Raw genomic sequence first — 23,182 nt, 5'->3', positions numbered from 1 at the left:
TGGCAGTAATGAGACCTTTTTCATGTTAGTTTATTGGTATTTGACCTCCAGTGTTTCCAGCTTTGTGCGTAAAACTACTGAGAAGATTGGCACCCTTCATACAAGCCCTGATCTGAAAGTGAGACAAGAACCTAGGGGTGATGAGCAGTCCTGTGAAGAGGATGTGAGTCCAGTCACTTGCCCAAAGGAGGAGGACACTGAGTAAGCTGTTGCCGAGAAGTCTGTGTAAATTCTAGAGGACACGGTTGTCAATTTGAAGAGAACCAAAAACTACATTTTTTAAAGAAGAAGGAATACAATAACTCTCTTCATTGTAGATTGTGTAGCTTATAAAAATTGTAAATACTGCAGAGTAAGTATTGCAAAATTACATCAACCAATAGCAAGTCTGTTGAGACAGATTTTTTTTTTGTGGCTGTGCTGTGCAGCATGCAGGATCTTAAGTTCCTTGATCAGATATCAAACCCATGTCCCCTGCAGTGGAAGCACAGAGGTCTAACCACTGGACCGCTAGGAAAGAATTCCCAAGACAGAATTTTAATTGAGCGCCTCTTCTATCTTTCCCCTGAACAACTTCCCTCACCTCCAAATCTCTTCAAATGTCTAGGGTGTTAACAAAGGAGTATTAGAATAGGATGACCAAGGATCTAGGCCTTGTTCGATTCTGCTTCTGACTAGCACAGTGGTGCTGGTGAGTAATGCTCTCTGGCCTGTAAGACGAGAGCTTTGGCATCGATGTTGTCATGTATCTTCCAATGATATGCTGGTGGCATAGTCCTTGTGTTGTAGAGTTGCAGCAGAGCTCTTGGACTGGCACAGTGTATCTTATCTTTTCTCTGCCTTTTCTCATAGTTCAGGTGATCTGGGCATTGGAAGTACACGAGCTCAGCATCACCAGGAACTGAGATAGACCCATGGAGCCAGTGTGTGTTGGACAGACAGATGAGATAAAAGGGTGTTACCCTTAGAGTAACTTAGTTATGAAACTATATATATAAATATTGGACAAAAGTACAGATAGTGCTGTGGCATTTGTGTTTAAGGTAGCCCTCAGTCTGACCTGAGCCCACCTTTCCAGCCTCATTTCTAGCCACATCCTTCTAGGCACTTGAAATTCTAGTCCTGTCAGAGAACTGGGTGTGGACACCTCACTGCTTTTCTTCATACCATTTCTCCCACCTGCAATATTTTCTCCCCTTGTTTCCTAAGGCAAATACTACCTCCTCACGGAAGCTTCTCTTGATTGCCTGTGTGCTAAGTTGCTCAGTTGTGTCTGACTCTTTGTGACCCCATGGGCTGTAGCCTGCCAGGATCCTCTGTCCATGGGTTTCTCTAGGCAAGAATACTGGAGTGGGTTGCATGCCCTTCTCCAGGGGATCTTCCTGACCCAGGGATTGAACCCGTGTCTCTTACGTCTTCTGCAGTGGCAGGCAGGTTCTTTACCACTAGCCCCACCTGGAAAGCCTTCTTGATTGCCTAGTCAGAGTAATTACTCCTTTTTTGTGCCCAGATCACAGTGCTTATTCTGCACTTTAGCATTTATTTTGTTCTCATCTGTAATAGTTTTTTTTTTTTTTTTTATGCCTTTCTTTCTGACTTGAGCTTACTCATCTTGAAACCATGGACCATTTTTTTTTTTTATACTTGTCTGTTTGCTTCGTGTAACATTAAGTACAATAGCTACCATTTAGTGAGCACTTAGAAGTATTTATCCAAGGAAGTTCTAATCCCCTGTAACTTTTTTCATTCTTTTCTAGAGGAAAAGAAGAAACAACTAGTCACCCTCCAGAAGAGGACAAGTTCCAAGAGCTCAAAATGGCAACAGCAGAAGCAATGTGAGTATTTGTGAATGAAGTTTTATAGTAAGTGAGAATGACTTTTTGAGATCATAGGTAATGGTCCTGAGACAGTCTGGGGCAGAGGTAGCTTCACTGGACATTGTTATTCAAGAATTAGTACTAAGTTAATGTTCTCTGCATTGTCTTTATACTAAGATCATTTTTATTTAAAGAGTTGAAAAAAAAAATATTGAAAAGTAACATTTATTCAGATAAGTAATGTTGTCTCTGTTAGGCTTATTTAACATGAAACAATTTGTTTTTGAAAAACCACATAAAACATAAGTTTCATACTTGTCTGTCTTGTATAGGACCAAGCTACAGGACCCACTGGTTTTGTTTGAACCGAAGTCCCTGAGAATGGTTTTACGGGAGTGGCTTTCACAGTTAGAAAAGACATTTGCCATGAAGGACTTTTCAGGCATTTCAGATACTGGCAGCTCATCTGTGGAATCAAACCAGGATGTGCTATTGCTTGATGAGTCAAAAAAGGGACTATTAGATGAAGAATATGAAAAAGAAGAAAGGGATTCTTTAGGCAATGAAGAAACGATTGATCAAACAGCATGTGAATCTGTAAATAGTCTGAGGGAGCCCTTGGATGATGACATTTTTCAAGTATGTTCTCCTTGGAGTATAGCACACGGTCTTCAGAAGGATCTTGCTGAATTGACAACATTGTGTTTGGAACTGAGTGTATTGAATTCTGAGATCAGAAGTGCCAGTGGACATGGCGACCACACTTTGCAGCAGTACCCTCTTGAAATGCTGACTTGTCAGTTCCTGAAGAAGTACTTTTTTCTTCTGGATTTGAAAAGAGCAAAGGAGAGCATCAAGCTGAGTTACCCTAAAAGTCCTTGTGTTTGGGATACTTTTATTGAAGGATTGAAAGGTAATAATCAGATTGCCTTACTAAAGATAAAAATTTGTATAGAGGTCAATAGCATGTTGACATTTTTAAGTTTAAAGAAAAATATTTAAGTAGAAAATCATCTCTGATCCGGTCAACCATCCATTTAGTTTTCTACTCAATTTAAATTTGTTTTCTCTTGAGATTGTTCCCTTTTTTAAGAAATTTATCCACAACTCAATTTAATTTTTAATAGTTCTTGCAGCTATTATAAGAAATTGGTTTTATTTTTCTCTCAGTCATTGAGAAAATGATATAGCAGTGTTGGAGAAGTTGGATTTAAGCAAAATTTCATAAATGCTGATATGTGAAAACCAGAAAATCCCTAACGTGACTTACTGGTAGATCTTATGTCTTGTTTATTAAATACTTACATGTGCTGGTTATTAATGCTGTACCCTTTTCTGGCATCGTTTCATTTCCTCCTTCCGACACTTGGAGTGGATGGTGGCATTCTCTTTAGTAGGTGAGGAAAGTAAGGCACAGAGAGATCATAATAACTGAGTAGGCTCAAGTGCTGTGATACTTCATCGTAATGCAGATAGAATAGTTTATTTCTTGCTACTATATCCACCCAGGACAGACGTTCCAAAAGATGGATTAGGGATACCAGTTCTAGGAAAAAAATTAAGGAATTTGGCATTAATGGTACAAAAATCCCATGGATGGAGGAGCCTGGTAGGCTGCAATCCGTGGGGTTGCTATGGGTCGGGCCCGACTGAGCGACTTCACTTTCACTTTTCACTTTCACACATTGGAGAAGGAAATGGCAACCCACTCCAGTGTTCTTGCCTGGAGAATCCCAGGGACGGGGGAGCCTGGTGGGCTTCCGTCTATGGGGTCACACAGAGTCGGACACAAATGAAGTGACTTAGCAGCAGCAAAAGCAGCATGTACTATGTATATATAATATATATATATATAGTATATATAATAGCTTATATATGTAATATGGATAACATATAAAAAGAAGGCTTTTTCAGTAGTAATAGTCACTTACATATTGGTTATCTGTTCCTTTGTCTAATTGAATATGCTTTGTCTCCCAGTTTGATTTTAAGGTTCTTTAAAGCAGAGATTGTCTCTCTCATCTTTTTTTTCTCTTCTGTGATGCTTTACAAATGTTGTTGGGACTTGCACACAGTAGGTAGATGACTAGTGATTGTAGATTAATGTGTTCGTGAATTAAGTTTTTTCAGCTATGAGATGAAGGGAAAAAGGTGTGCTTTGCCTTTTAGAAATGGTGAGTTCCAGCCCTACACATATGAAGATGGAAGAAGGAGACCTTCCAACAAGATTAAAGTTACTGGAGGACTCGGTTCCTTTTGACAGTCCTTTGTTGATTGCATATGCTACCCGGTGAGTGGTCCTGTATATCGTTCATATGCATTAAAGCCCAGGCATTTTCTTGGCCTTAGTCTCTAAAGTTTTCCTCTATCACACGTTGAGCAGCTTGTTAGTATATTTATTTTCATTTCTAATAAATATGTAGATAATGTAACCAAGTTATATTATTTTACTGAAGTTGGAGACTAACATGTTTTGTTTTTAAATGCAGATTGTATGAGAAATTTGGAGAATCAGCCCTTCGATCCTTAATCAGGTTTTACCCATCCATTTTGCCTTCAGATGTCATGCAACTTTGTCATCATAATCCTGTTCAGTTTTTGGCCTATTTAGACAGTCTGATGAAATCAAGGCCCGAAGATCAACGGTGAGAAGGAAAGAATATTTGCAGACTCTCTTTTTTTATAAAGACTTTCCTTTCCTTTGTGGCTCAGCTGGTAAAGAATCTGCCTGCAATTTGGGAGACCTGGGTTTGATCCCTGGGTTGGGAAGATCCCCTGGAGAAGGGAACAGCTACCCACTCCAGCATTCTGGCCTGGAGAATTCCATGGACTGGATAGTCCATGGGTTCGCAGAGTCAGACAGGACTGACTGACTTTCACTTTCACTTTCTCTTGGTAGAGCATTGTTTCTCTCATATAATCAGTTCAAACATTTTTACTATGAACTGCCACAGAATTGAGGTACCTGCTGTAGAAGAGGAGGGTTTTGGCAGTCATGTACCACTCTTTCACAAATCACGGTACACGTCACAAATGTGCATGTAACCGCACTTCTCTGTCCTGCCCCTCTCCCTCTGAGTCTCAGATCAACAGTGTGAAATTAAACTCCTGCTTCAGGGCCTACGCTCAGACTGATAAACTTCCTTGTTTTCCCTGCCAGTGAGTGGATTTTCTGCTGCCTTTTTGTGATGATATCCCAGGTTTCTGTGGGTGGCTCTCAGTTCCAGCCCTCTCAGCCTCTTTGGGCTGAGCCCTCTTTTCCTGTCCCTCTGTGGCAGTAAACACACATGTCCCTAGATTATTGAGAATGGCACCTTCCCCTCTCCCCTTTTTGATTGGTTCACATTTGATATACTAGTATTTCTTTCTTTCTTTCGGCTCTTTGGTGTTTTCCTTATTATCTTGAAGCTCAACTGTTCATTTAAAAGGCTATCAGATTTTCACCAGTGTTTCTATCCGTTTTGTAGCAAAAGGTTTTTCAAGTTGTTTCATCCACTATATTGATCCCTTAATAACATTTTCTTCACATCTGCACATTTTATCTTTCCTTTCTCAACATGAATATTGTTGATTTTTCTCTACAACTTTCTCTTAGGCCATCCTTCCTTGAGTCCCTTCTACAACCAGAGTCTTTAAGGTTGGATTGGCTGCTGTTAGCTGTGTCCCATGATGCTCCCCCAAGCACCACCACTATGGATGATGAAGGAAACCCCAGGTATAAAGGAGTCATTTCTAAGCTTGGCTGCTCCTTTAGAATGGAACTGGTTTGTTCACATAGAGCATTCTGGGCTTACTTTAGGAATAGCTATGGAAGAGAGTTACCCAAGTCATGTTAGTAATCAGATTGAGTGTACTGTCTAGTAATTCTGAACATTTGTTTTGAATCACAGACCCTTTGAGAATCTGATGATTCCTGTCAGAAAAATACACGTTCATGGAGAATTTTGCACGTAATTTCAGAGAATTAAACTTGGCCTCTGAAACTCTTTCATGGACCAACATTAAGAACTCTTGGTGATAAAACTTCTGTTAGAGGGAAGAGTGTGTGTGTATTTGTTTGTGTGTTTTCTTCCTAGAAATTTGCCAAGGGATTTCTAGACAATACATAATCTAGGAATTTTTTTTTTCTTTTTTCTTTTTTAAATTGTGAAAGTAAGATAATATCTTTATTGGAGACTTGGAAAATACAGAACAAAGTTACATATAGTTCCACTGTGTGTTACAATTATTTTTTAGTTGGAGTTTCAATATCAAACTTGGAATAATTAATAGAATGAATAGAAAAGTAGAAGGATTTAGTAGACCTGAAAAGCGCTATGAACCAATTCAACATAGTTAAGATTTATACAATTTTCACACAGCAGCAGGGTACAAATTCTATTCAAGTTCCCAAAGATTATAAACCAGGAGACATTGGACCATATCCAGGGACATAAAACAAGGTGCAAAAATTTCATGGTCTAAAGGTATTGAAATCAGAGAGTCTGTTCTCTTATCACTGTGAAATTATGTTAGAAAGCAGTATCAAAAGATATTTGAAAATAACCCATGTATTTTCAAGTGCAGTGTGACATTTATCGAGAGAGATTTTTGACTCAGCCATTGAAAGCCTTAAAAGATATTTGAAAATAACCCATGTATTTTCAAGTGCAGTGTGACATTTATCGAGAGAGATTTTTGACTCAGCCATTGAAAGCCTTAATGAAGTTAAAAGACAGAAAAGACATAGATGGTGGTTGCAGAGGAGAAGCATTTAATGAGAAATTAATATGAAAATGAGAAATTAATATCAAGGATACTTTAAAAACTGCATGTATTTGGAAATTAAATGTCCACTTTGGAATGATGGGTGTATCTAAGAATCTGTAAGAAGGAAAATTAAAAAACATTTGTAACAGAACAAAAATGAAAAGAGAACTTATCAGAATTTGTTTCATGCAGCTGAAGCTGTTCAGTGTAACCAAATACAATATAGAGTCTTGAATAAGATATTTAAATAACCCACAATTCATAAAAAATACATATTGATGCTTGTAATATATTAGATATATTCCTTATGTTTTCTTCCTAAAGAAACTTTTTAAAAGTTCCCAAAATGCCTCTCCTACATGCCTAGAAAAAAGGTCTGAAAAGATATAAAATGGCTATCTGTGAATGATAGAATTTTGAATTTTCTTTTGATTTCTAAAATGTATAATTTAAAAAAATAAACAGGTATTTGTCATAGGAAAGACAGCGATTTTAATGTTTTGAAAGCCAAGTAGAAATGTTTGAAAAATATAATGATGGAAAAAATATAATTAAACTCTATTCTTACCTATTAGCTGACGAATAAGCATTTTTGTAGAGTTTATTTTCTATCTAATTTAGTGATAATTTTTTCAATTCTCAGGCCTCATTCCCACTTGTTTTGCTGGGGTTACAGTCAGCTTATCCTTCTTCTAATTAAACTTCCTGCAGATTTTACAACAAAAGAGAAAATGATTGACATCTGTAGATCTCACGGGTAAGTGAGAATTTTCCTAGAAGCTGAAGTTAAGGTTAGAGTCATTTTAGTTAATAACTTTGTAGTTAAGGGACTGAAGGTATATGCTTTGTCTTTTTTTCTTTTGGCTAAAGTGCTTTTTTGTTTTAAGTGATAATAAGCATCTTTTTTTGTTTTAAGTTTTGAGCATGTTTTATTTTGTGTGTACATGAGACTGGTCCTTGCTTGTCCCTCTCTCCCCCTTCTGCTTAGTTGATCACTCCAGTTCTCAGGCGTATTTAATTAAGTACCAGGCTGTGTGATACAAGTTGTAATTGATACAGTTTCTGGGAAGGGAGAGATCAGAATGGGCTCAGTAGAACTTCTGGTGAAGGACTCAGGGAGGAGGTGAGACTTGGAGGTAAGCCCTAAGAATGGGGAGGGTTTGTATTTAAAAATGAGCCAGGTAGAGGGCAGGTCAGCAGAGACAAACAGCAAGATCAAGGCCATGAAAACTGACATGGCTTTTTGTCTGTATCATGTCTTAGTCAGTTATTTATAGCCCAAAGGTGTTATCTCATATTACCTTTGGATTAGTCTTTTGGAGACAGGGACATGCAGTCTTCCTTTTCCCTCGGTGCATAGTTCATAAAGTAATAGGCACTTGGTAATGAGGAGTGAGACTGGCCAGGTGGTGGGTCATGAGATCATACAGGACCTTGAAAGGTGGTTAAAAGAAATTATGATCAGCGGAGACCCTTTTAAACGTTTTGGTACAAAAATGGCACGACAAATGAAGCTTTCTGGTTTCATACGTGAGAAGGATTGGAGACAAGAAATAAAGGCCAACTAGGAACTTGGTGCAGTAATTCAGGTTTGACTGAATTGATTCCAGGGCAACAGAAAGAGCACAGCCAGTGGGACATTTCAAAGGAAAACAGTGGGAGCTGTAGGTACTGGGTATAGGAAATGAGGGAAGGGGCGAGTCAAGGAGAACTGCCAAAGTTTGCATGTTTGGGGAGGAAATATGATTGTTTTGTAGTAAACCTTAAAGTTTATAAAGTATATGAACTTAAAAGTCTCATAGTTGGGGCTTGGTCTTGGGTGCCTGCTTAATCGCTCAGTTGTGACCGTTTGTGACCCTGTAAACCATAGCCCGCCAGGCTCCTCTGTCTATGCGATTTCCCAGGCAATAATACTGGAATGGGTTGCCATTTTCTCCCTTGGGGGTTCTTCCCAACCCAGGGATTAAACCCAGGTCTCCTGCACTGCAGGGAGATTCTTTACTGTCTGAGCCAGCAGGGAATTAGTATTTATCACTAACTTTAATTTTTGTTTTTTCATAAGTGCTCTAGTTTCTGAGGGAATGAAATTATTCTAAAAATATTTTATCATGCTGTCCAGTATGGTAGTCACTAGTCACACGTGGCTATTAAATCCTTGAAATATGTATTGGTCAACTGAAGAACTGGTTTTTAAATTTAAGTGTAAATAGGGACTTCCCTGGCAGTCCAGTGGATGGTACTCTGTGCTTCCAAGGTGCAGGGGGCGTGGGAACCATCACTAGTTGGGAAACTAAGATCCCACATGCCTCATGGCACAGCCCAAGATAAATAAATGTAAATAGCCACACGTGGCTAATACTACTGTGTTGGACAGCACAATGCCATGTAAATTCACTGCCTTTTGATCTTCTCACCAACTTTGGTCTCTTTAAAGTTTCTGGCCTGGATATCTTATTCTCTGCTTGGAGCTGGAGAGAAGAAGAGAGGCCTTCACCAACATTGTGTATCTGAATGATATGGGCCTGATGGATGGGGACAATGGTGTGTAAAGTCCAATTGGTTACTCTTGCTTATGGTATTTTAGAAGTCACTGCAGACTTTCCAGTAAAGACATGTGGTAAACATTTCAACGATCATATTCTTTATTCTAGCTACTTGTCAAATTTGTGGAGTTTTTTTGATCCTTACTACTTGGTATATCGTGAAATTGTAACTAGAAATAAACTGCAGGCAACTTTTCTGTTTCATGAGTGCCTAATGTGTGAGGCATTCTACTAGATGCTTTTCCATCTAGTTTAAATGAAATAACAAACCTGTGGGATAGTTACTATTACTTCTATTTCACAAAGCTGTAGTTGAGGCCCAGAAAAAGGACAGTTAGTTTCCCCACAGTCATACAACTGGTTAATGCTGGAACTGGTGTTCAGGTCAGGTCCAACCATCTCTCAAACTCGTGCTCAGGTTTTTTTCTCTGCATCATGTTGCCTTTTTACACAGCCCAAAGTTAGAGATCAGTAAGATGAACTTAGAGTAGCAGTCAGATTTTCCTAAGCCTTTACAAGTATTTAGGTACTTTTTTTCAATTTTTATCAATTCAGTACAGATAAAATGACAGGAGGCCAGGATTTTGACGCACTGAAGTCTGAGAGTTTATCCTACACTCAAGAACGGTGGTCTTGGTCTGATTTGTAGTGTTGCTTTATTCATCTCAATGCAGAGATACCCACAGCATGACATCAGGATCCTTCTTGTAGCAATGTGACCTACTGGCTTTTTCAGTGCTGTTGGTATAGAAGAAGGAAAGTCAGAACCGAGCAAAGAAACCAGGTGACTGGCAAGGGTTAGCTTCAGATGTCACAACTATAGCAATAATAACTGAAAATATCACCTAGAATTCTTGCCACCCAGGTAAAAGTACTCTTAATGTTTTGTTAATATAATAATAACAATAGCTATTCTTACCCTTGGTATATTAAATGAGGGTCTTTTCTTGACATTTCTCTCTCCTAACTCATTTTATCACTTTAAAGCTTGTTGATCTTACTGCCCAATATATATCTCATAAGTACTTACTTTCTTTTGTTCTACCACCATCATTCTGGTCCCAGCTACTTGTCTAGATACTATAATAACTTTATAGTTGGTCATCAGATTTCCATTCTTACCCATCTTTAACTCCAAATTTCGTTACAGCAGCCAGAATGGGTCTTTTTAATTTTTTTTCCAATTAAAATTTTTTATTGAGGTAACATTGGTTTATAACATTATATAAGTTTTATGTGTACAACGTTTTTGACTTTTTTATAATCTATAGAGTGGTCACTGCTAAAAATTTAGTTTCCATCTGTCATCAAGTTTATTCCTATTTACCCAGTTTACCCTGCCCTGGCTCCATCCCCTCGGTAACTACTGCTCTGTTCTTTGCATCTACATGTTTGTTTTTGTTTGGCCTGTTCATTTATTGTTTTTTTTTTGTGTGTGTGTATTCCACCTATGAGTGAAATCATGTGGTGTTTATCTTTGACTTATTTCACTTAGCATAATACCCTCAGGGTCCATCTGTGTTCCACAAGTGGCAAGATTTCTTCTTTTTTCTTATGGCTGAGAAGTATTCCGTAATCTCTGTGTGTGAATCACATCTTCTTTATCCATTCATCTGTTGAGGGGCGTTTAGGTTGATTCCACATCTTGGCTGTTATAAATAGTGCTGCAGTGAACATAGGGGTGCATATATCTTTTCCAGTTAGTGTTTTCATACTCTTTGGATAAATATTAGAAGTGGGATTGCTGGATCAGATGGTAGTTCTGTTTTCAGTTTTTTGAGATACCTTCCTGTTTTTGACAGTGGCTGTATCAGTTTACATTCCCAGCAGTATACAGAGTTCCTTTTTCTCTGCATCCTTGCCAGTATTTGCTGTTTGTAGACTTTTTGATGATAGCTGTTCCGACATGTGTGAAGTGGTATCTCATGGTTTTGATTTGCATTTCTCTGATAATCAGTGATGCGTAACATATTTTCATGTGCTTGTTGGCCATCTGTGTGTCATCTTTGGGAAAACGTCTATTTAGCACCTTTGGCCAGTTTTTCATAGTTGTGTATTTTTGGTTATTAACCCCTTGCCATGCTAAATATCTTCTCCCATTTGGTAGATCATCACTTCATTTTATGGATGGTTTCTTTTGCTGTGCAGAAGCTTTTTAGTTTGATGTAGCCCTGTTTGTTTATTTTTGCTCGTTTCCCTTGCTTGAGGAGACCTATCTAGAAAGATATTGCTAAGACTGATGTCAAAGAGAGCTGTGTCTGTGTTTTCTTCTAGTTTAATGGTTTTGAGTCTATTTAAATCTTTAATCCATTTTGAGTTGGTTCTTGTGTATGGTGTGAGGTAGTGGTCTAGTTTCATTTTTTTGCATGAGGCAAAAAAAATGTCCCCAACACCATTTATTTAAGACACTATCCTTTCTCTGTTGGATGTGCCTTGTTCCATTGTTTTGTATTAATTGTCCATACATGTATGGGTTTATTTCTGGGCTCTCAGTTTTATTCCATTGATCTCTGTATCTGTTTTTCTGCCACTACCATGCTGTTTTGATTGCTGTGGTTTTGTAATATAGTTTGAAATCAAGGCGTGTGATATCTCCAGCTTTGTTCTTTTCATTCAGAATTATTTTGGCTATTTGGGGTCTTTCATGGTTACATATAAATCTTAGAATTTTTTCTTATTTCTGTGAAAAAATGTTTTCTGGGATTTCAACAAGGATTGCATTGAAGCTATAGCATGCTTGGAAATATGGACATTTTAACAATATTAATTCTTTCAGTGCATGAGCAGGCAGTATCTTTCCGTTTATTTGTGCCTTCTTCAGTTTCTTTCAACTTTGTCTTATAGTTTTCAGTGTACAGGTTTTTCACCTCCTTGGTTAAACCTATTCATAAATATTTTATTCTTTTTGTTTTCATTGTAAATGGAATTGTTAATTTCTTTTTCTGCTAGCTCATTGTTAATGTGTTAACGTGCAAAGATTAAAAAAAATTTTTTTATTTGGTTACTTTTAGCTGTGCTAGGTCTTCACTGCTGCGTGGGTTTCTCATTCTGGGTTTCTCTTGTTGTGGAGCACAGGCTCTAGGTGCCCAGGCTTCAATAGTAGTAGGCTCAGTAGTTGCATCTCCCGGGCTCTGGAGCACAGGCTCAGTAGTTGCGGTGTATAGACTTAGTTGCTCTGTGGCATGTGGGATCTTCCTGACCCAGGAATCGAACCCACAACTCCTTCATTGACAGATGGATTCTTTACCACTGAGCCGCCAGGGAAGCCCCTGCAGCAGGTTTTTGGATGTTGATTTGTACCCTGCAACTTTATTTGTTTGTTAGTTCTAATAGTTCTTGTCTTCAGGGTTTTCTGTATATAAAATCATGTCATCCACAAATAGTGAGTTTCACGTCTTCCTTTCCAGCTTGGATGCCTTTCAATTCTTTTTCTTGCCTGATTGCTGTGCTGGAAGTCTGGACTTCCAGTACTATGTTGAGTAAGAGTGGTGAGAGTGGGCATCCTTGTCTTGTTCCTGATTTTAGAGGACTAGCTTTCAGTTTTTCATCATTGAAAATTATATTGGTTGTGGATTTGTCATATATGGCCTTTTTATGTTGTGTTATGTTCCTTCTATACCCACTTTATTGAAATTTTTTTTTTATCATAAATGGGCATTGAATCTTGTCCTATGCTTTTTCTGCATCTATTGAAATGATCATATGGTTTTCGTCCTTGATTTTGTTCATGTGGTGTATCATGTGAATTGATTTGTGGACACAACCCTCCTTGCATCCCATGGCGTGTGGGATCTTAGTTCCCTGACTAGGGTTCAAGCCTGTGCCTCTTGCATTGGAAATGCCGTGTCTTAATCACTGGATCACCAAAGAAGTCCTCCTTTCTTAGAGTTTTAAACTCTTTTGTAAAGTATTCCTCTGTTCATTAATTTTTTCCCCCTCTGTTCACTTTTATTCCTGAGTTCATTGAACTGCCTTTCTGTTTTACTCTTTTTTTGTAGCTCTTTGACTTTCTTCATGAAGGCTGTTTTGAATTCTCTGATCAGTTAGCTCACAATATTCTGTAACTTTAAGTTTGGTTACTGGAGAATTGTCATTGTCCTTTTGTGATGAAGTGTTACTGTGGTTCTTCATGATGTTTGATGAAATTGTTCCTCTGCTGGCACATTTAAAGTAGCCAGTAACCCTCTCTGCTTGATTCTGATAACACAATAGGTTAGAAATTAGAGGCCTTTCCTTTGTTTTCCAGCAGATGGCGCCATAGCACACGTTTTGGGTTTCTCTTCTCTCAGCTGCTTCTATGTTTGAAAGTCAGCACTTGGTGCCCTCCACCATCTCTCTCTGCCATGTGGCCTTCACTATCACTTCTTGTACCTGCAGGGCCATGGATACCTTACTTCTGCCAGTGTTGCTGGCATAGCTGCCTGGTGCGCCTTCTGTTCAGGATCCCTTGAGTGGCAGGTTCCAGTGCTGTTGTGGAGGAAGCGGGGAGTAGGGAGGAGTAGCTGCGCCCAGTGTTGTAAGATTCATGGGCTCTGTGGCTTTGCGGGGGGGTGGGGGGGTGACTGGAGTCTTATGCACCGCCTTCCCTGCTACTACCAACCTCTCTCGGACTGGAGGTCCGGGCACTGTGGGCACCATCTCCATTGTTCCCTTGGTTCTGCCACCTATGTGTGTTCCAGTTCACCACCTTTAGTTGTGTGTTTGTGTGGGGAATTCTCCAGTGTCTCGATGTGTTGGACACAGGCACCTTTGTGATGGTGTGAATGTTTTACTGGATGTAGGATGAATGGCAGAGACAAAGGTAGTTAGCTTTTCACTCCACCGAGTTACTGATGCTCAGAATGCTTCTTTTAAACAAAAATTGGGTTATGTGGCTCTCCTCCTTGAAACTCCTTACACTTGACTCGAAGTCTAGATTCTTAAGCTGTTCCCTGTTGGCCTGGCCCTGTCATCTCATTCTCAGTCCTCACTAACACCTTTGAGTTCCTTGAATCTACCTAGTTTCTTCCTGTGTCATCTTCCATGTTTCCCTGATCAGAAACGTACGCTCTTTCACCCCTCCTTCCTGACACCGCCCCTGCATGTATGTCACACACACACGGGTCACATGCACACACGTGGTAAACTTGTCTCATCTTTCAGCTCTTTGCTTAAATGTCACTCTCATAGAGCCCTCCTCTGATCCTCAAAAAAAAAAAAAACTCTCCAAAACTCGCCAGTCTCTCCGATGGCTCTTTGATCTTTTCCTTTATAGCAAGCACTTAGCACAGTTTATAAGCATGGCTTTGTTTACGTGTTTACTAAGTTCTTTCTCCTTTACTCGGCCATGAGCTCCACAGCAGTGCAGGACTCATCATGTCTGTCTGTTTCACGTTCATGTTCAGTGCCTGGCATGGAGTGTGCCCGGGTTATTACTGCGTGAACAAATGAAAGAATGTAGAGGCTAATTTCATGGCCTCTCCTTGTCATAAGCTATTTATTCAACAAATATTCAGAAAACAGCTTTGTGTCGGGGTGGTGAGATTCTGTTCTTTTAATGTTTTTATGTTTTGGTATGAAACATTTTTCCGAATGGTTTCTCCTGTATGCAGGCAGCGTGCTGAGAGCCCACATTGTTTCTGTGTGTTTGAGTAGGTTGGATCCCAGAAACTGTGGAAGAATGGAAGCTTCTCCTGCATCTGCTGCAGAACACGAGCACAAAGCCAGCCCCCCAGCAGTCACCAGATGGGAACTTCAGTGATGGACCTTCTCCTATCACTATGGAGAATGTGGCCCTCCTGTTAGCTAAGGCCATGGGCCCAGACCGGGCCTGGTCACTGCTCCAGGAATGTGGTTTGACCCTGGAGTTGTCAGAGAGGTTTACCAGAACCTGCGATATCCTGAGAATTGCCGAGAAAAGGCAGAGGTAATGTCTGTCTGTCCTGCCCTCTCCACAAGCACCTGGGGAGTATAGAATCCCACAGATTTTCAGAGGGGACAGGACTATATAGATCATGTAGTCTCAACACCTCACTCACAGATGGGAGGACAGAGAATCCTCTGTTGGTTTAGGTGATTAAGGAAAGAGGCTAAAGTAATACTTTGTTAATAGTCGTGGCCAAGACACTTGTAGGTTGATGTGAGTACCCAAATATGATGTATACTCAATTCTTTAAGAATATTATTTGTACCACATACCTAATACCCGCAATGCAGGAGACCAGGGTTTGATCCCTGGGTCGGGACGATCCCCTGGAGAAGGGAATGGAAATCCACTCCAGTGTTCTTGCCTGGAGAATCCCATGGGCGGAGGAGCCTGTCAGGCTACAGTCCACGGGGTCGCAAAGAGTCAGACGTGACTGTGTGACTCACACACACCCCCCTAATCATCTCAGTCAGTGTTTTAAAGAAAATTTTATCTTTAAAAATTGTAAAATACAGATAGCATGAAATTTACTGTCAGCTATTTTTAAGTAGTTGGTTCAGTAGTGTTAAGTATATTCGTGTCATTGTGCAGTTAATTTCCAGAACTTTTTCATCTTGCAAAACTGAAACTCTGTCCCCACGGTTCCCGCCTCCTCCTTTTGCCCCCTCCCTGGCAAGCGCTGTTCTTCTTTCTGTCTGGGACCATAGTGTGTGTCTTTTTGTGGCTGGCTTATTTCACTTAGCATCATGTCCTTAACCTTGTTGCAGCATTTGTCAGTTTCCTTTTTTCTGGGACTGAATAATATTTCATTGTGTGGATATAACCACATTTTTTTTTTTATCCATTCATCTCTTGATAGACACTTGGGTTGCTTCTGCCTCTTGCTATTTTGAGTAATGCTGCTGCGAACGTGAGGATTCAGATCTCTCTTGAGACCTTGCTTTCAGTTCTTTTGGGTGTGTACCCAGGTGTGGACTTGTGGGATCAGATGGTACTTCTGTTTTTAATTGTTTGAGCGCTCCTGTACTAATTTCCATGGATCCTGCACCATTCTGCATTTCCACCAGTGATGCACAAGGGTTCCTGTTACTCCACATCCCTACCAACACTAGTTATTACTATTATCTTTTGATAGTTAGCTATCCTAACGGGCATGAGGTGATACCTCATTATGGTTTTTATTTGCATTTTCCTAGTGATTACTGGTGGTGAACACCTTTTCATATGCTTGTTGGCCATTTGAATGTCATCTTTGGAAAAATACCTGTTCAAGTTTTTTGCCCATTTTTAAATTGCATTATTTGTTTTTTGTCATATGAGTTCTTTACATATTGTGGATATTAACCTCTGAGATATATGATTTGCAAATATTTTCCCCTATTGTGTAGGACAAGGTGTCATATTCATAGGATGCCTTTTCACTCTCTTCGTTTTGTCTTTTGATGCAGAGTCAGTCAGCCTTTTGAATCTGTTACTTCTGAAAAGAATGAACAATGACAACTAAATGTGCTTGTTTCTTTTCTTTGGGATTTCAGAGCCTTGATCCAAAGCATGCTCGAAAAATGTGATCGGTTTCTCTGGTCTCAGCAGGCCTAGCTGAAGAAGACGCAGCAGGGTGTCACGAGATGTTGAGAATGACTGAGTTGTGCCCCTGAGCCTCCTGAACACATTTGTTCTTGAAGGAAAGGCCCCACCGGAGATCCCAGCACCTTTTTGGGAGCACCTTCATCCCTGTCTGTTACCTCTGCATTGGTGGTTCTATCTGTGACCTCAGTGTTTTTCAACCAAAGTTGAATTTTGAAAGGAATCAGTCCTTGTCTGCTAAAACGAAATGCTCTGGAAGGAAGCAGAATGTGAATATCCCCAGCTGTGTAGCCGATATGCTGGAGAGTAGTATTATTTGTTCCTTGTTGGTGGACTGGGGGAATTCTTTTCCTGTCATGAGTTTCTCAACCTGGTCGCATGAAGACATATAATGTAGTTGATAGAAATTGAATTCCTTTCTTATGTTCTCTGGGATACTTGAGAAATTACCAAAGACAGACCTGGTAGAATGTAATTAACACATAAAGTAAGTGAAACAGTGAAGATTCAAATTAAATGTCAAAATGAAATGGCCCCATATTTAAAATGAGCTAATTTAGAATGTATTTTTTTCTAGTGCTTGATATTTTCTAATCTGAACCTATATAAAACTAATTCATGACTAGAGATATTTTACTCCAGTCTTTCCTAAATAAAGTAGCCCAAAGGAATCATGCACTTTTAAAATTTGTTTTTTATGGGCCATAATAAAGGCAGGCTGAGTATTGATAAAGACTGCAGCAAGTGCTTGTATTATTTAAGCCAAGAACTAGATTACCATTTTCAGGCTTCTGTATACTTAACACAGCATGTTTTATTAATAATAAATGTAAAATCTGATTTAAAATGTTATCTGACTAGAATGTAGACATGAGGTTCATTGTATGTAATTTGCAAGAAGGTGTGGTGTAAACTCAGCATGGAATAGGCAAAATGTTGGATACATTGAGTGATTCACTTCTTTCTTTTTTTTTTCGTTTATAACACAACCAGAGAACTAGAGACACAGATTGCTGTCTAACAGTTTAGAGGGTTAGTTCCTTCCTGCTGCTGCCGCTGCTAAGTCACTTCAGTCGTGTCTGACTCTGTGTGACCCCTTAGACAGAAGCCCACCAGGCTCCCCTGTCCCTGGGATTCTCCAGGCAAGAACACTGGAGTGGGTTGCCATTTCCTTCTCCAATGTGTGAAAGTGAAATTTCCTTCCTGTTAGGAAATCCTAACAGTTTTGGTCACCAGTGTGTGGCAGGGTGCGTGTGTTGTGTGTTTCCCCACACCAAGGAATTCTCCAATACCAGCTGAGTGTCCTTCCCGCTTATTAGAAAGTCAATCCAGAGATGGCATTGAATTCTGCAGGTTAAGGGCTCATTTCCACAAAACTGCCAGCACTTAAGATGCCAGTCACAAGTCCAAGTTGTTAACTGTACGAGCGTCCCTCTTTTTATTGCACTTTGTTTTGTTGTTCTTCACAGATACTGTTCTTTTTTTTAAAAAAACGGGGATTTGTGGCAACCCTGCATTGAGTAAGTCTATCAGTACAGTTTTCCAACAGCATTTCCTCACTTTGTGTCCCTGTCATATTTTTGTGATTCTTACAAAATACAGAGTTTTTCACTATTATTTGTCATGGTGATCTGTGTCAGTAATCTTCATCATTACTGCTATAAATGTTTTGTGGTGTCATTGCACCCACGTAAGGCAGTGAACTTAATCGAGAAATGTGTGTTCTGCCTGTTTCAACCGATTATTCCCCATCTCTTTCCTTTCTTCAGGCCTTCCCATTCCCTGACACACAGTAATAGGCCAATTAATAACCTTATAGCGGCCTCTTAAGTATTCACGTGAAAGGAAGAACTAGCTATACATCTCTCACTTTAAATCAAAAGGTAGAAGTGATTAAGCTAAGTGAGGAAGGCATGTTGAGAGCTGAAGTAGGCTGAAAGCTAGGCCTGTTGCATCAAACAGCCAAATTGTGAATGTGACGGAAAAGTATGTGATGGAAATTAAAAGTGCAGCTTTTTGTATTCTGATGAATACAAGAATGAGAAAAAAGTGAAACAGCCTTGTTGCTGATATGGAGAAAGTTTTAGTCTTCTAGATAGAAGCTCAGAACCACCAGAGCGTTCTCTTTAGCCAGAGTGTAATCCACAGCAAGGCTGAGAGATGAGGAAGCTGCAGGAGAAATATTTGAAGCTGGCAGAGGTTGGTCCATGAAGGTTAAGGAAAGAAGTTGTCTTCATAACTTTTGTGTAAGGTGGAGCAACAAGTGTTGATGTAGAAGCTGCAGCAAGTTGTCCAGAAGATCTAAGATCGTTAATGAAGGTGGCTACCCTAAATAACAGATTTTCATTGTTGATGGGATAGCATTTGAAAAGAATGCCGTCTAGTATTTTTCATCTAGCTAGAGAGGCAAAGTCAATGCCTGGTGTCAGAGTTTCAAAGGACAGCATTAGGGGCTAATGCAGATAGTGACTGAATTGAAGCCAGTGTTTATTTACCATGGTGAACATCCTGGGGCCTTAAGAGTTAGGCTGAGTCTACCCTGCCTGTGCTTTGTAAGTGGAACCACAAAACCTGGATGAGAGCACAAGTATTTACAGTGTGGTTTAATGAATATTTTAAGCTCACTGTTGAGACCTACTACTCAGAAAAAAAGATTCTTTTCAAGGTGTTACTGCTCACTGACAATGTACTTGATTGCCCAAGATAGAGATACAAAACAAGATTAAAGTTTTTATGCCTGCTAACACATTCATTCTGCAGTCCAGGGATGAAGGAATAAGTTCAACTTGCAAATACGATTTCTTAAGAAATACATTTTGTAAGATTATAGCTGCCATATATTATGATTCCTTTGACGGATCTGGGCAAAGTAAATTGAAAACCTTCTGGAAAGAATTCACCATTCTAGATGCCATTAAGAACATTCATGATTCATGGGAAGAAGTCACCATACTGACATTAATAGGAATTTAGAAGAAGTTGGTTCCAACCCTCATAGGTGAATTTGAGGGGTTCAAGACTTCAGTGGAGGAAGTGATTGCACATGTGGTGCAAAAAGCAAGAAAACTAGAATTTAAGGTGGAGCCTGAAGATACGATTGAATTGCTGTAATCACACGATAAAACTTTTAATGGATGAAGAGAGTATCTTCTTTTGGATGAGCAAAGAAAGTGATTTCTTGAGATGGAATCTACTGGTGAAGATGCTGGGAATATTGTCGAAATGACAACAAAAGATTTAAGATATTACGTAAACTTCGTTGACAAAGCAGTGGCAGGGTTGAGAGAAAATTGACTAATTTTGAAAGAACTCTTGCTGCTAAGTCACTTCAGTCGTGTCCGACTCTGTGTGACCCCACAGACGGAAGCCCACCAGGCTCCCCCGTCCCTGGGATTCTCCAGGCAAGAACACTGGAGTGGGTTGCCATTTCCTTCTCCAATGTGTGAAAGTGAAAAGTGAAAGTGAAGTCGCTCAGTCGTGTCCGACCCTTAGCGACCCCACGGACTGCAGCCTACCAGGCTCCTCCATCCATGGGATTTTCTAGGCAATAGTACTGGAGTGGCTTGCCATTGCCTTCTCCGGAAAGAACTCTTACTATGGGTAAAATACTAGGAAGTATTGCATGCTACAGAGAAGTCATTTGTGAAAGGAAGAGACGGAAGAGTCAAGGACATGGCAGACTCCAGTGTTGTCTTATTTTAAGAAATCACCACAGTGACCCCCAACTTTAGGAAACACCACCTTGATCAGTGAGCTACCATCAACATGGAGGCAAGACCTTCTCCCAGGAAAAAAATGACAGCTTGCTGAAGACTCAGATAATGGTTAGCACTTTTTTAGCAATAAAGTATTCTTAAATTAAGGCTTATACATTGATTTTTAAGACAATGCTATTGCACGCTTAGTAGACTATGGTAGAATATAAATTAACTTTTATATGCACTGGAAAACTAAAAATTCATGTGACTCGCTTTATTGCTGTGGTCTGGGGACCGAACCCACTGTATTGCCCACGTGTGCCTGTGTTTCTGACCAGTTGGCTGTAAACCAGAGATTCCCACGATCCTCTCCTTGGCTTTGATTAATTTGTTAGAGCAGCTTGCAGATCTTGGAGATACATTTTACTTAGATTTATCACTTTATTATAAAAGCCTATAACTCGGGAACACCTGGATGGAGGGGATGGTATGGGGAAGGGGCAAGAAATTTCCATGCCCTCTCCCAGTGCCACTTCAGATGGATCGCTACATATTCACCAAGCAGAAGCTCTAGATGAAGCAGCAGCAATCTTGGGATACGGGCTGGAGGTTGAGTTCAGTGGCCAATGGCCAGTGTCAGGATTGGAAGTTCCAGCCCTCTAATCACATGGTTGGCTGCACTCTCAGCCAGCCCCCATCCTTAGGTGTGGTTGAAAGTCACCTTCAGTTCAGTTAAGTCGCTCAGTCCTGTCTGACCCTGCGACCCCTTGGATTGCAGCATGCCAGGCCTCCCTGTCCATTAACAACTGAATGGGATTTTTGCTTGTTTTCCTTGGAAAATAAATTCAGGTGAAATTATTTTTCCTTTAATGCTAGAAAATTCTTTGTACCCTTTTGATAAATGAGGATAGATGTAACGTGCCCTAGAAAGATGTGTCAAAAGATTGCACAGTTGTGCCAGTTCAGGCAGTTTCCTCCTGGGATTTCTTGTAGACCGTCTTTTGCATGGTCACTGTGTAATGACAAAATCTGACTGTAACAGGAGGGCTTTCACCCTTTATGTTAGAACAGTGAGCAGTCTACTTGGATACTAGGCGGTGATTACAAGTACAGCTTATAATCTTTCACTTGCCCTCTGCTTGTCTCACTTTTACTCCTGCACCCAGGCCTGACTGGTGTTTAACGGGGCTTCAGGGTAGCCTAGTGGCTGCTTGCCCTGCTTTGTCCATTGTGGGGAAAAAAGGGCACAATGTGACAGTTGTGAGTTCTTTTATTTGAGGCAAAATGAGAACTATAATCTGGGAGATGGCATTTCAGATAGCTCTAAGAAACTGTTCCAAAGAGGTAGGGGTGAGGAGTGTTACAAATGACTTTAGTGAAGGAGGGTGCTTGCAGCCAAGCACACATTTTGGCAGAACCTTGCTACTGGTCAGGAGGAACAGATGTCACTGTTAATGATTTTAGTGCTCTTCTAGAGGAGAGGCAAGGATTGAGCTCATAAAGTCTTCTGAAAAGAGCTATCTGAAGACTTGTTCAGTCAATTTTTCCCAGATGACTGGAGTGTTTCATTCTTGATCTCCACCCTGAATTCCTTTCAGGGCATGTTGAAGGTCAGCAGTTCATGATTTAATCCTTGTAGAAGCAATTGACAAGTGCCAGTCTGTAGTTGGCAGTTTCTGAGGCAGAGTGGCTTTGAATGTCTGCTCTTTATCGGATTGACCTCAGGTAAGTTGCTTTGTTTCTGCAGGTTTCAGTTTCCTCATCTGTGAAATGGGGTTAATAGTAGCCCTGCCTTAGGTAGCGGAGGATTAAATGAGATAAGTGTGAAGCAAAACTACCTACGAAATGCAGAACGTAGTGCCTGTGTCTGGGTAATAAATACTAGCTCTTATTTGAAATATTTGGAATATCATTTTACCCAGTAATGATCAGACCTATGTAATTGATTTTCATGAGTGGACGAGAACAGGAAGCCCAAAATGAAATAATTTCCTTGTCTGTATTTACTTTGTCACTGCCCTGATCAAGGCTCAAAATCGTGTTGTCTCTTCCCCCTTCCTTAACCCTCATGTTCAGTTACTAGGTAAACTCCTTCAATTCAATGTTGGTGATTGTTTCCAACAGTTACTTATTTTTCTATTCTCTATTGCCACCAGCCCACATTACTTCTTACTGAGACAATTACATCAGTCTTTAGGGAACTTCCTTCACTTTTGTTAAAAAGCAAAATTGAACAGTGAATTTAAAGGTCTAACTGCTTTATTCAATGACTCATGATCAGGCAGCATCCCATCTAATAACTAAAAGAGTGCTCTGAATGGGTATACGTAGGGGAGGACTTTTAAAGAATGAAGGGTGAGACAAGCGAGTTATTAACAAAAGAAAAAGAATTATTTGTAGGTCAGGATATCTTTTTGTGGAAAAGGGACCATTAAGACTTATCATGCATATTACCTCTTGGGGGTAGAGGTGGTGAAATGGGATGAATGGAGAAGGCCCACTCGCAGATTACCTCTGACCACAAAATGCCACTGGTTAAGATTACATTTCTGGGGAGGGTTGAAATTGCAACTTGGTTGATTATTACAGTCTTGGTTCCACGGGCTTTAGCACAAGTGGCACCATCTTGGTCCTGTGGTTTTTCTCTAACACTTCTAAACACTGCCTTGCCCCCTACCACCACCACGCGGTCTCAGCACTTCACAATGGAACCAACCTTCAATATCAATCAGGTGATTCACAAACTTGCCATGCATTAGAGTCATCATGGGTCTTGTTACAAATGCAAATGTGGGAATCCTGCCCCAGACCTGGACTTGTAGACCTAAGAACTAGTTTAACCTCCTTCAACTTGTCTCCTATCCCCACATTGTTTAGGTTATCCTA

The 23,182-nt window shown here is 40.0% G+C and overlaps 1 protein-coding gene across 5 annotated transcripts in view; it reads left to right on the top strand.

Moving 5' to 3' along the window:
* Positions 1-17,455, top strand: part of HPS5 (HPS5 biogenesis of lysosomal organelles complex 2 subunit 2) — a 50,271-nt gene extending 32,816 nt beyond the window's left edge. For 4 of the 5 annotated variants that reach the window (XM_088832331.1, XM_055416001.2, XM_055415998.2 and 1 more), the window contains 10 exons: positions 52-201; positions 1,758-1,835; positions 2,150-2,730; positions 3,969-4,107; positions 4,307-4,462; positions 5,413-5,532; positions 7,210-7,323; positions 9,001-9,107; positions 14,744-15,014; positions 16,550-17,455. In XM_088832331.1, coding sequence (XP_088688457.1) covers positions 52-201; positions 1,758-1,835; positions 2,150-2,730; positions 3,969-4,107; positions 4,307-4,462; positions 5,413-5,532; positions 7,210-7,323; positions 9,001-9,107; positions 14,744-15,014; positions 16,550-16,610 — 1,777 coding nt within the window. In that variant the 3' untranslated portion in view covers positions 16,611-17,455. The remainder of the gene's footprint in view (positions 1-51; positions 202-1,757; positions 1,836-2,149; positions 2,731-3,968; positions 4,108-4,306; positions 4,463-5,412; positions 5,533-7,209; positions 7,324-9,000; positions 9,108-14,743; positions 15,015-16,549) is intronic. The other variant, XM_055415999.2, reaches the window with a different exon arrangement.
* The last annotated feature ends 5,727 nt before the right edge of the window (positions 17,456-23,182 follow it).

Source organism: Moschus berezovskii, chromosome 25, assembly GCF_049115385.1.
Source record: "Moschus berezovskii isolate FMDL1 chromosome 25, NW_MosBer_1.0, whole genome shotgun sequence".
In the NCBI taxonomy this organism is placed as follows: Eukaryota; Metazoa; Chordata; class Mammalia; order Artiodactyla; family Moschidae; genus Moschus; species Moschus berezovskii.
Note: the sequence above shows the minus strand (reverse complement) of the source record. Positions and strands in the feature narration are given on the sequence as shown.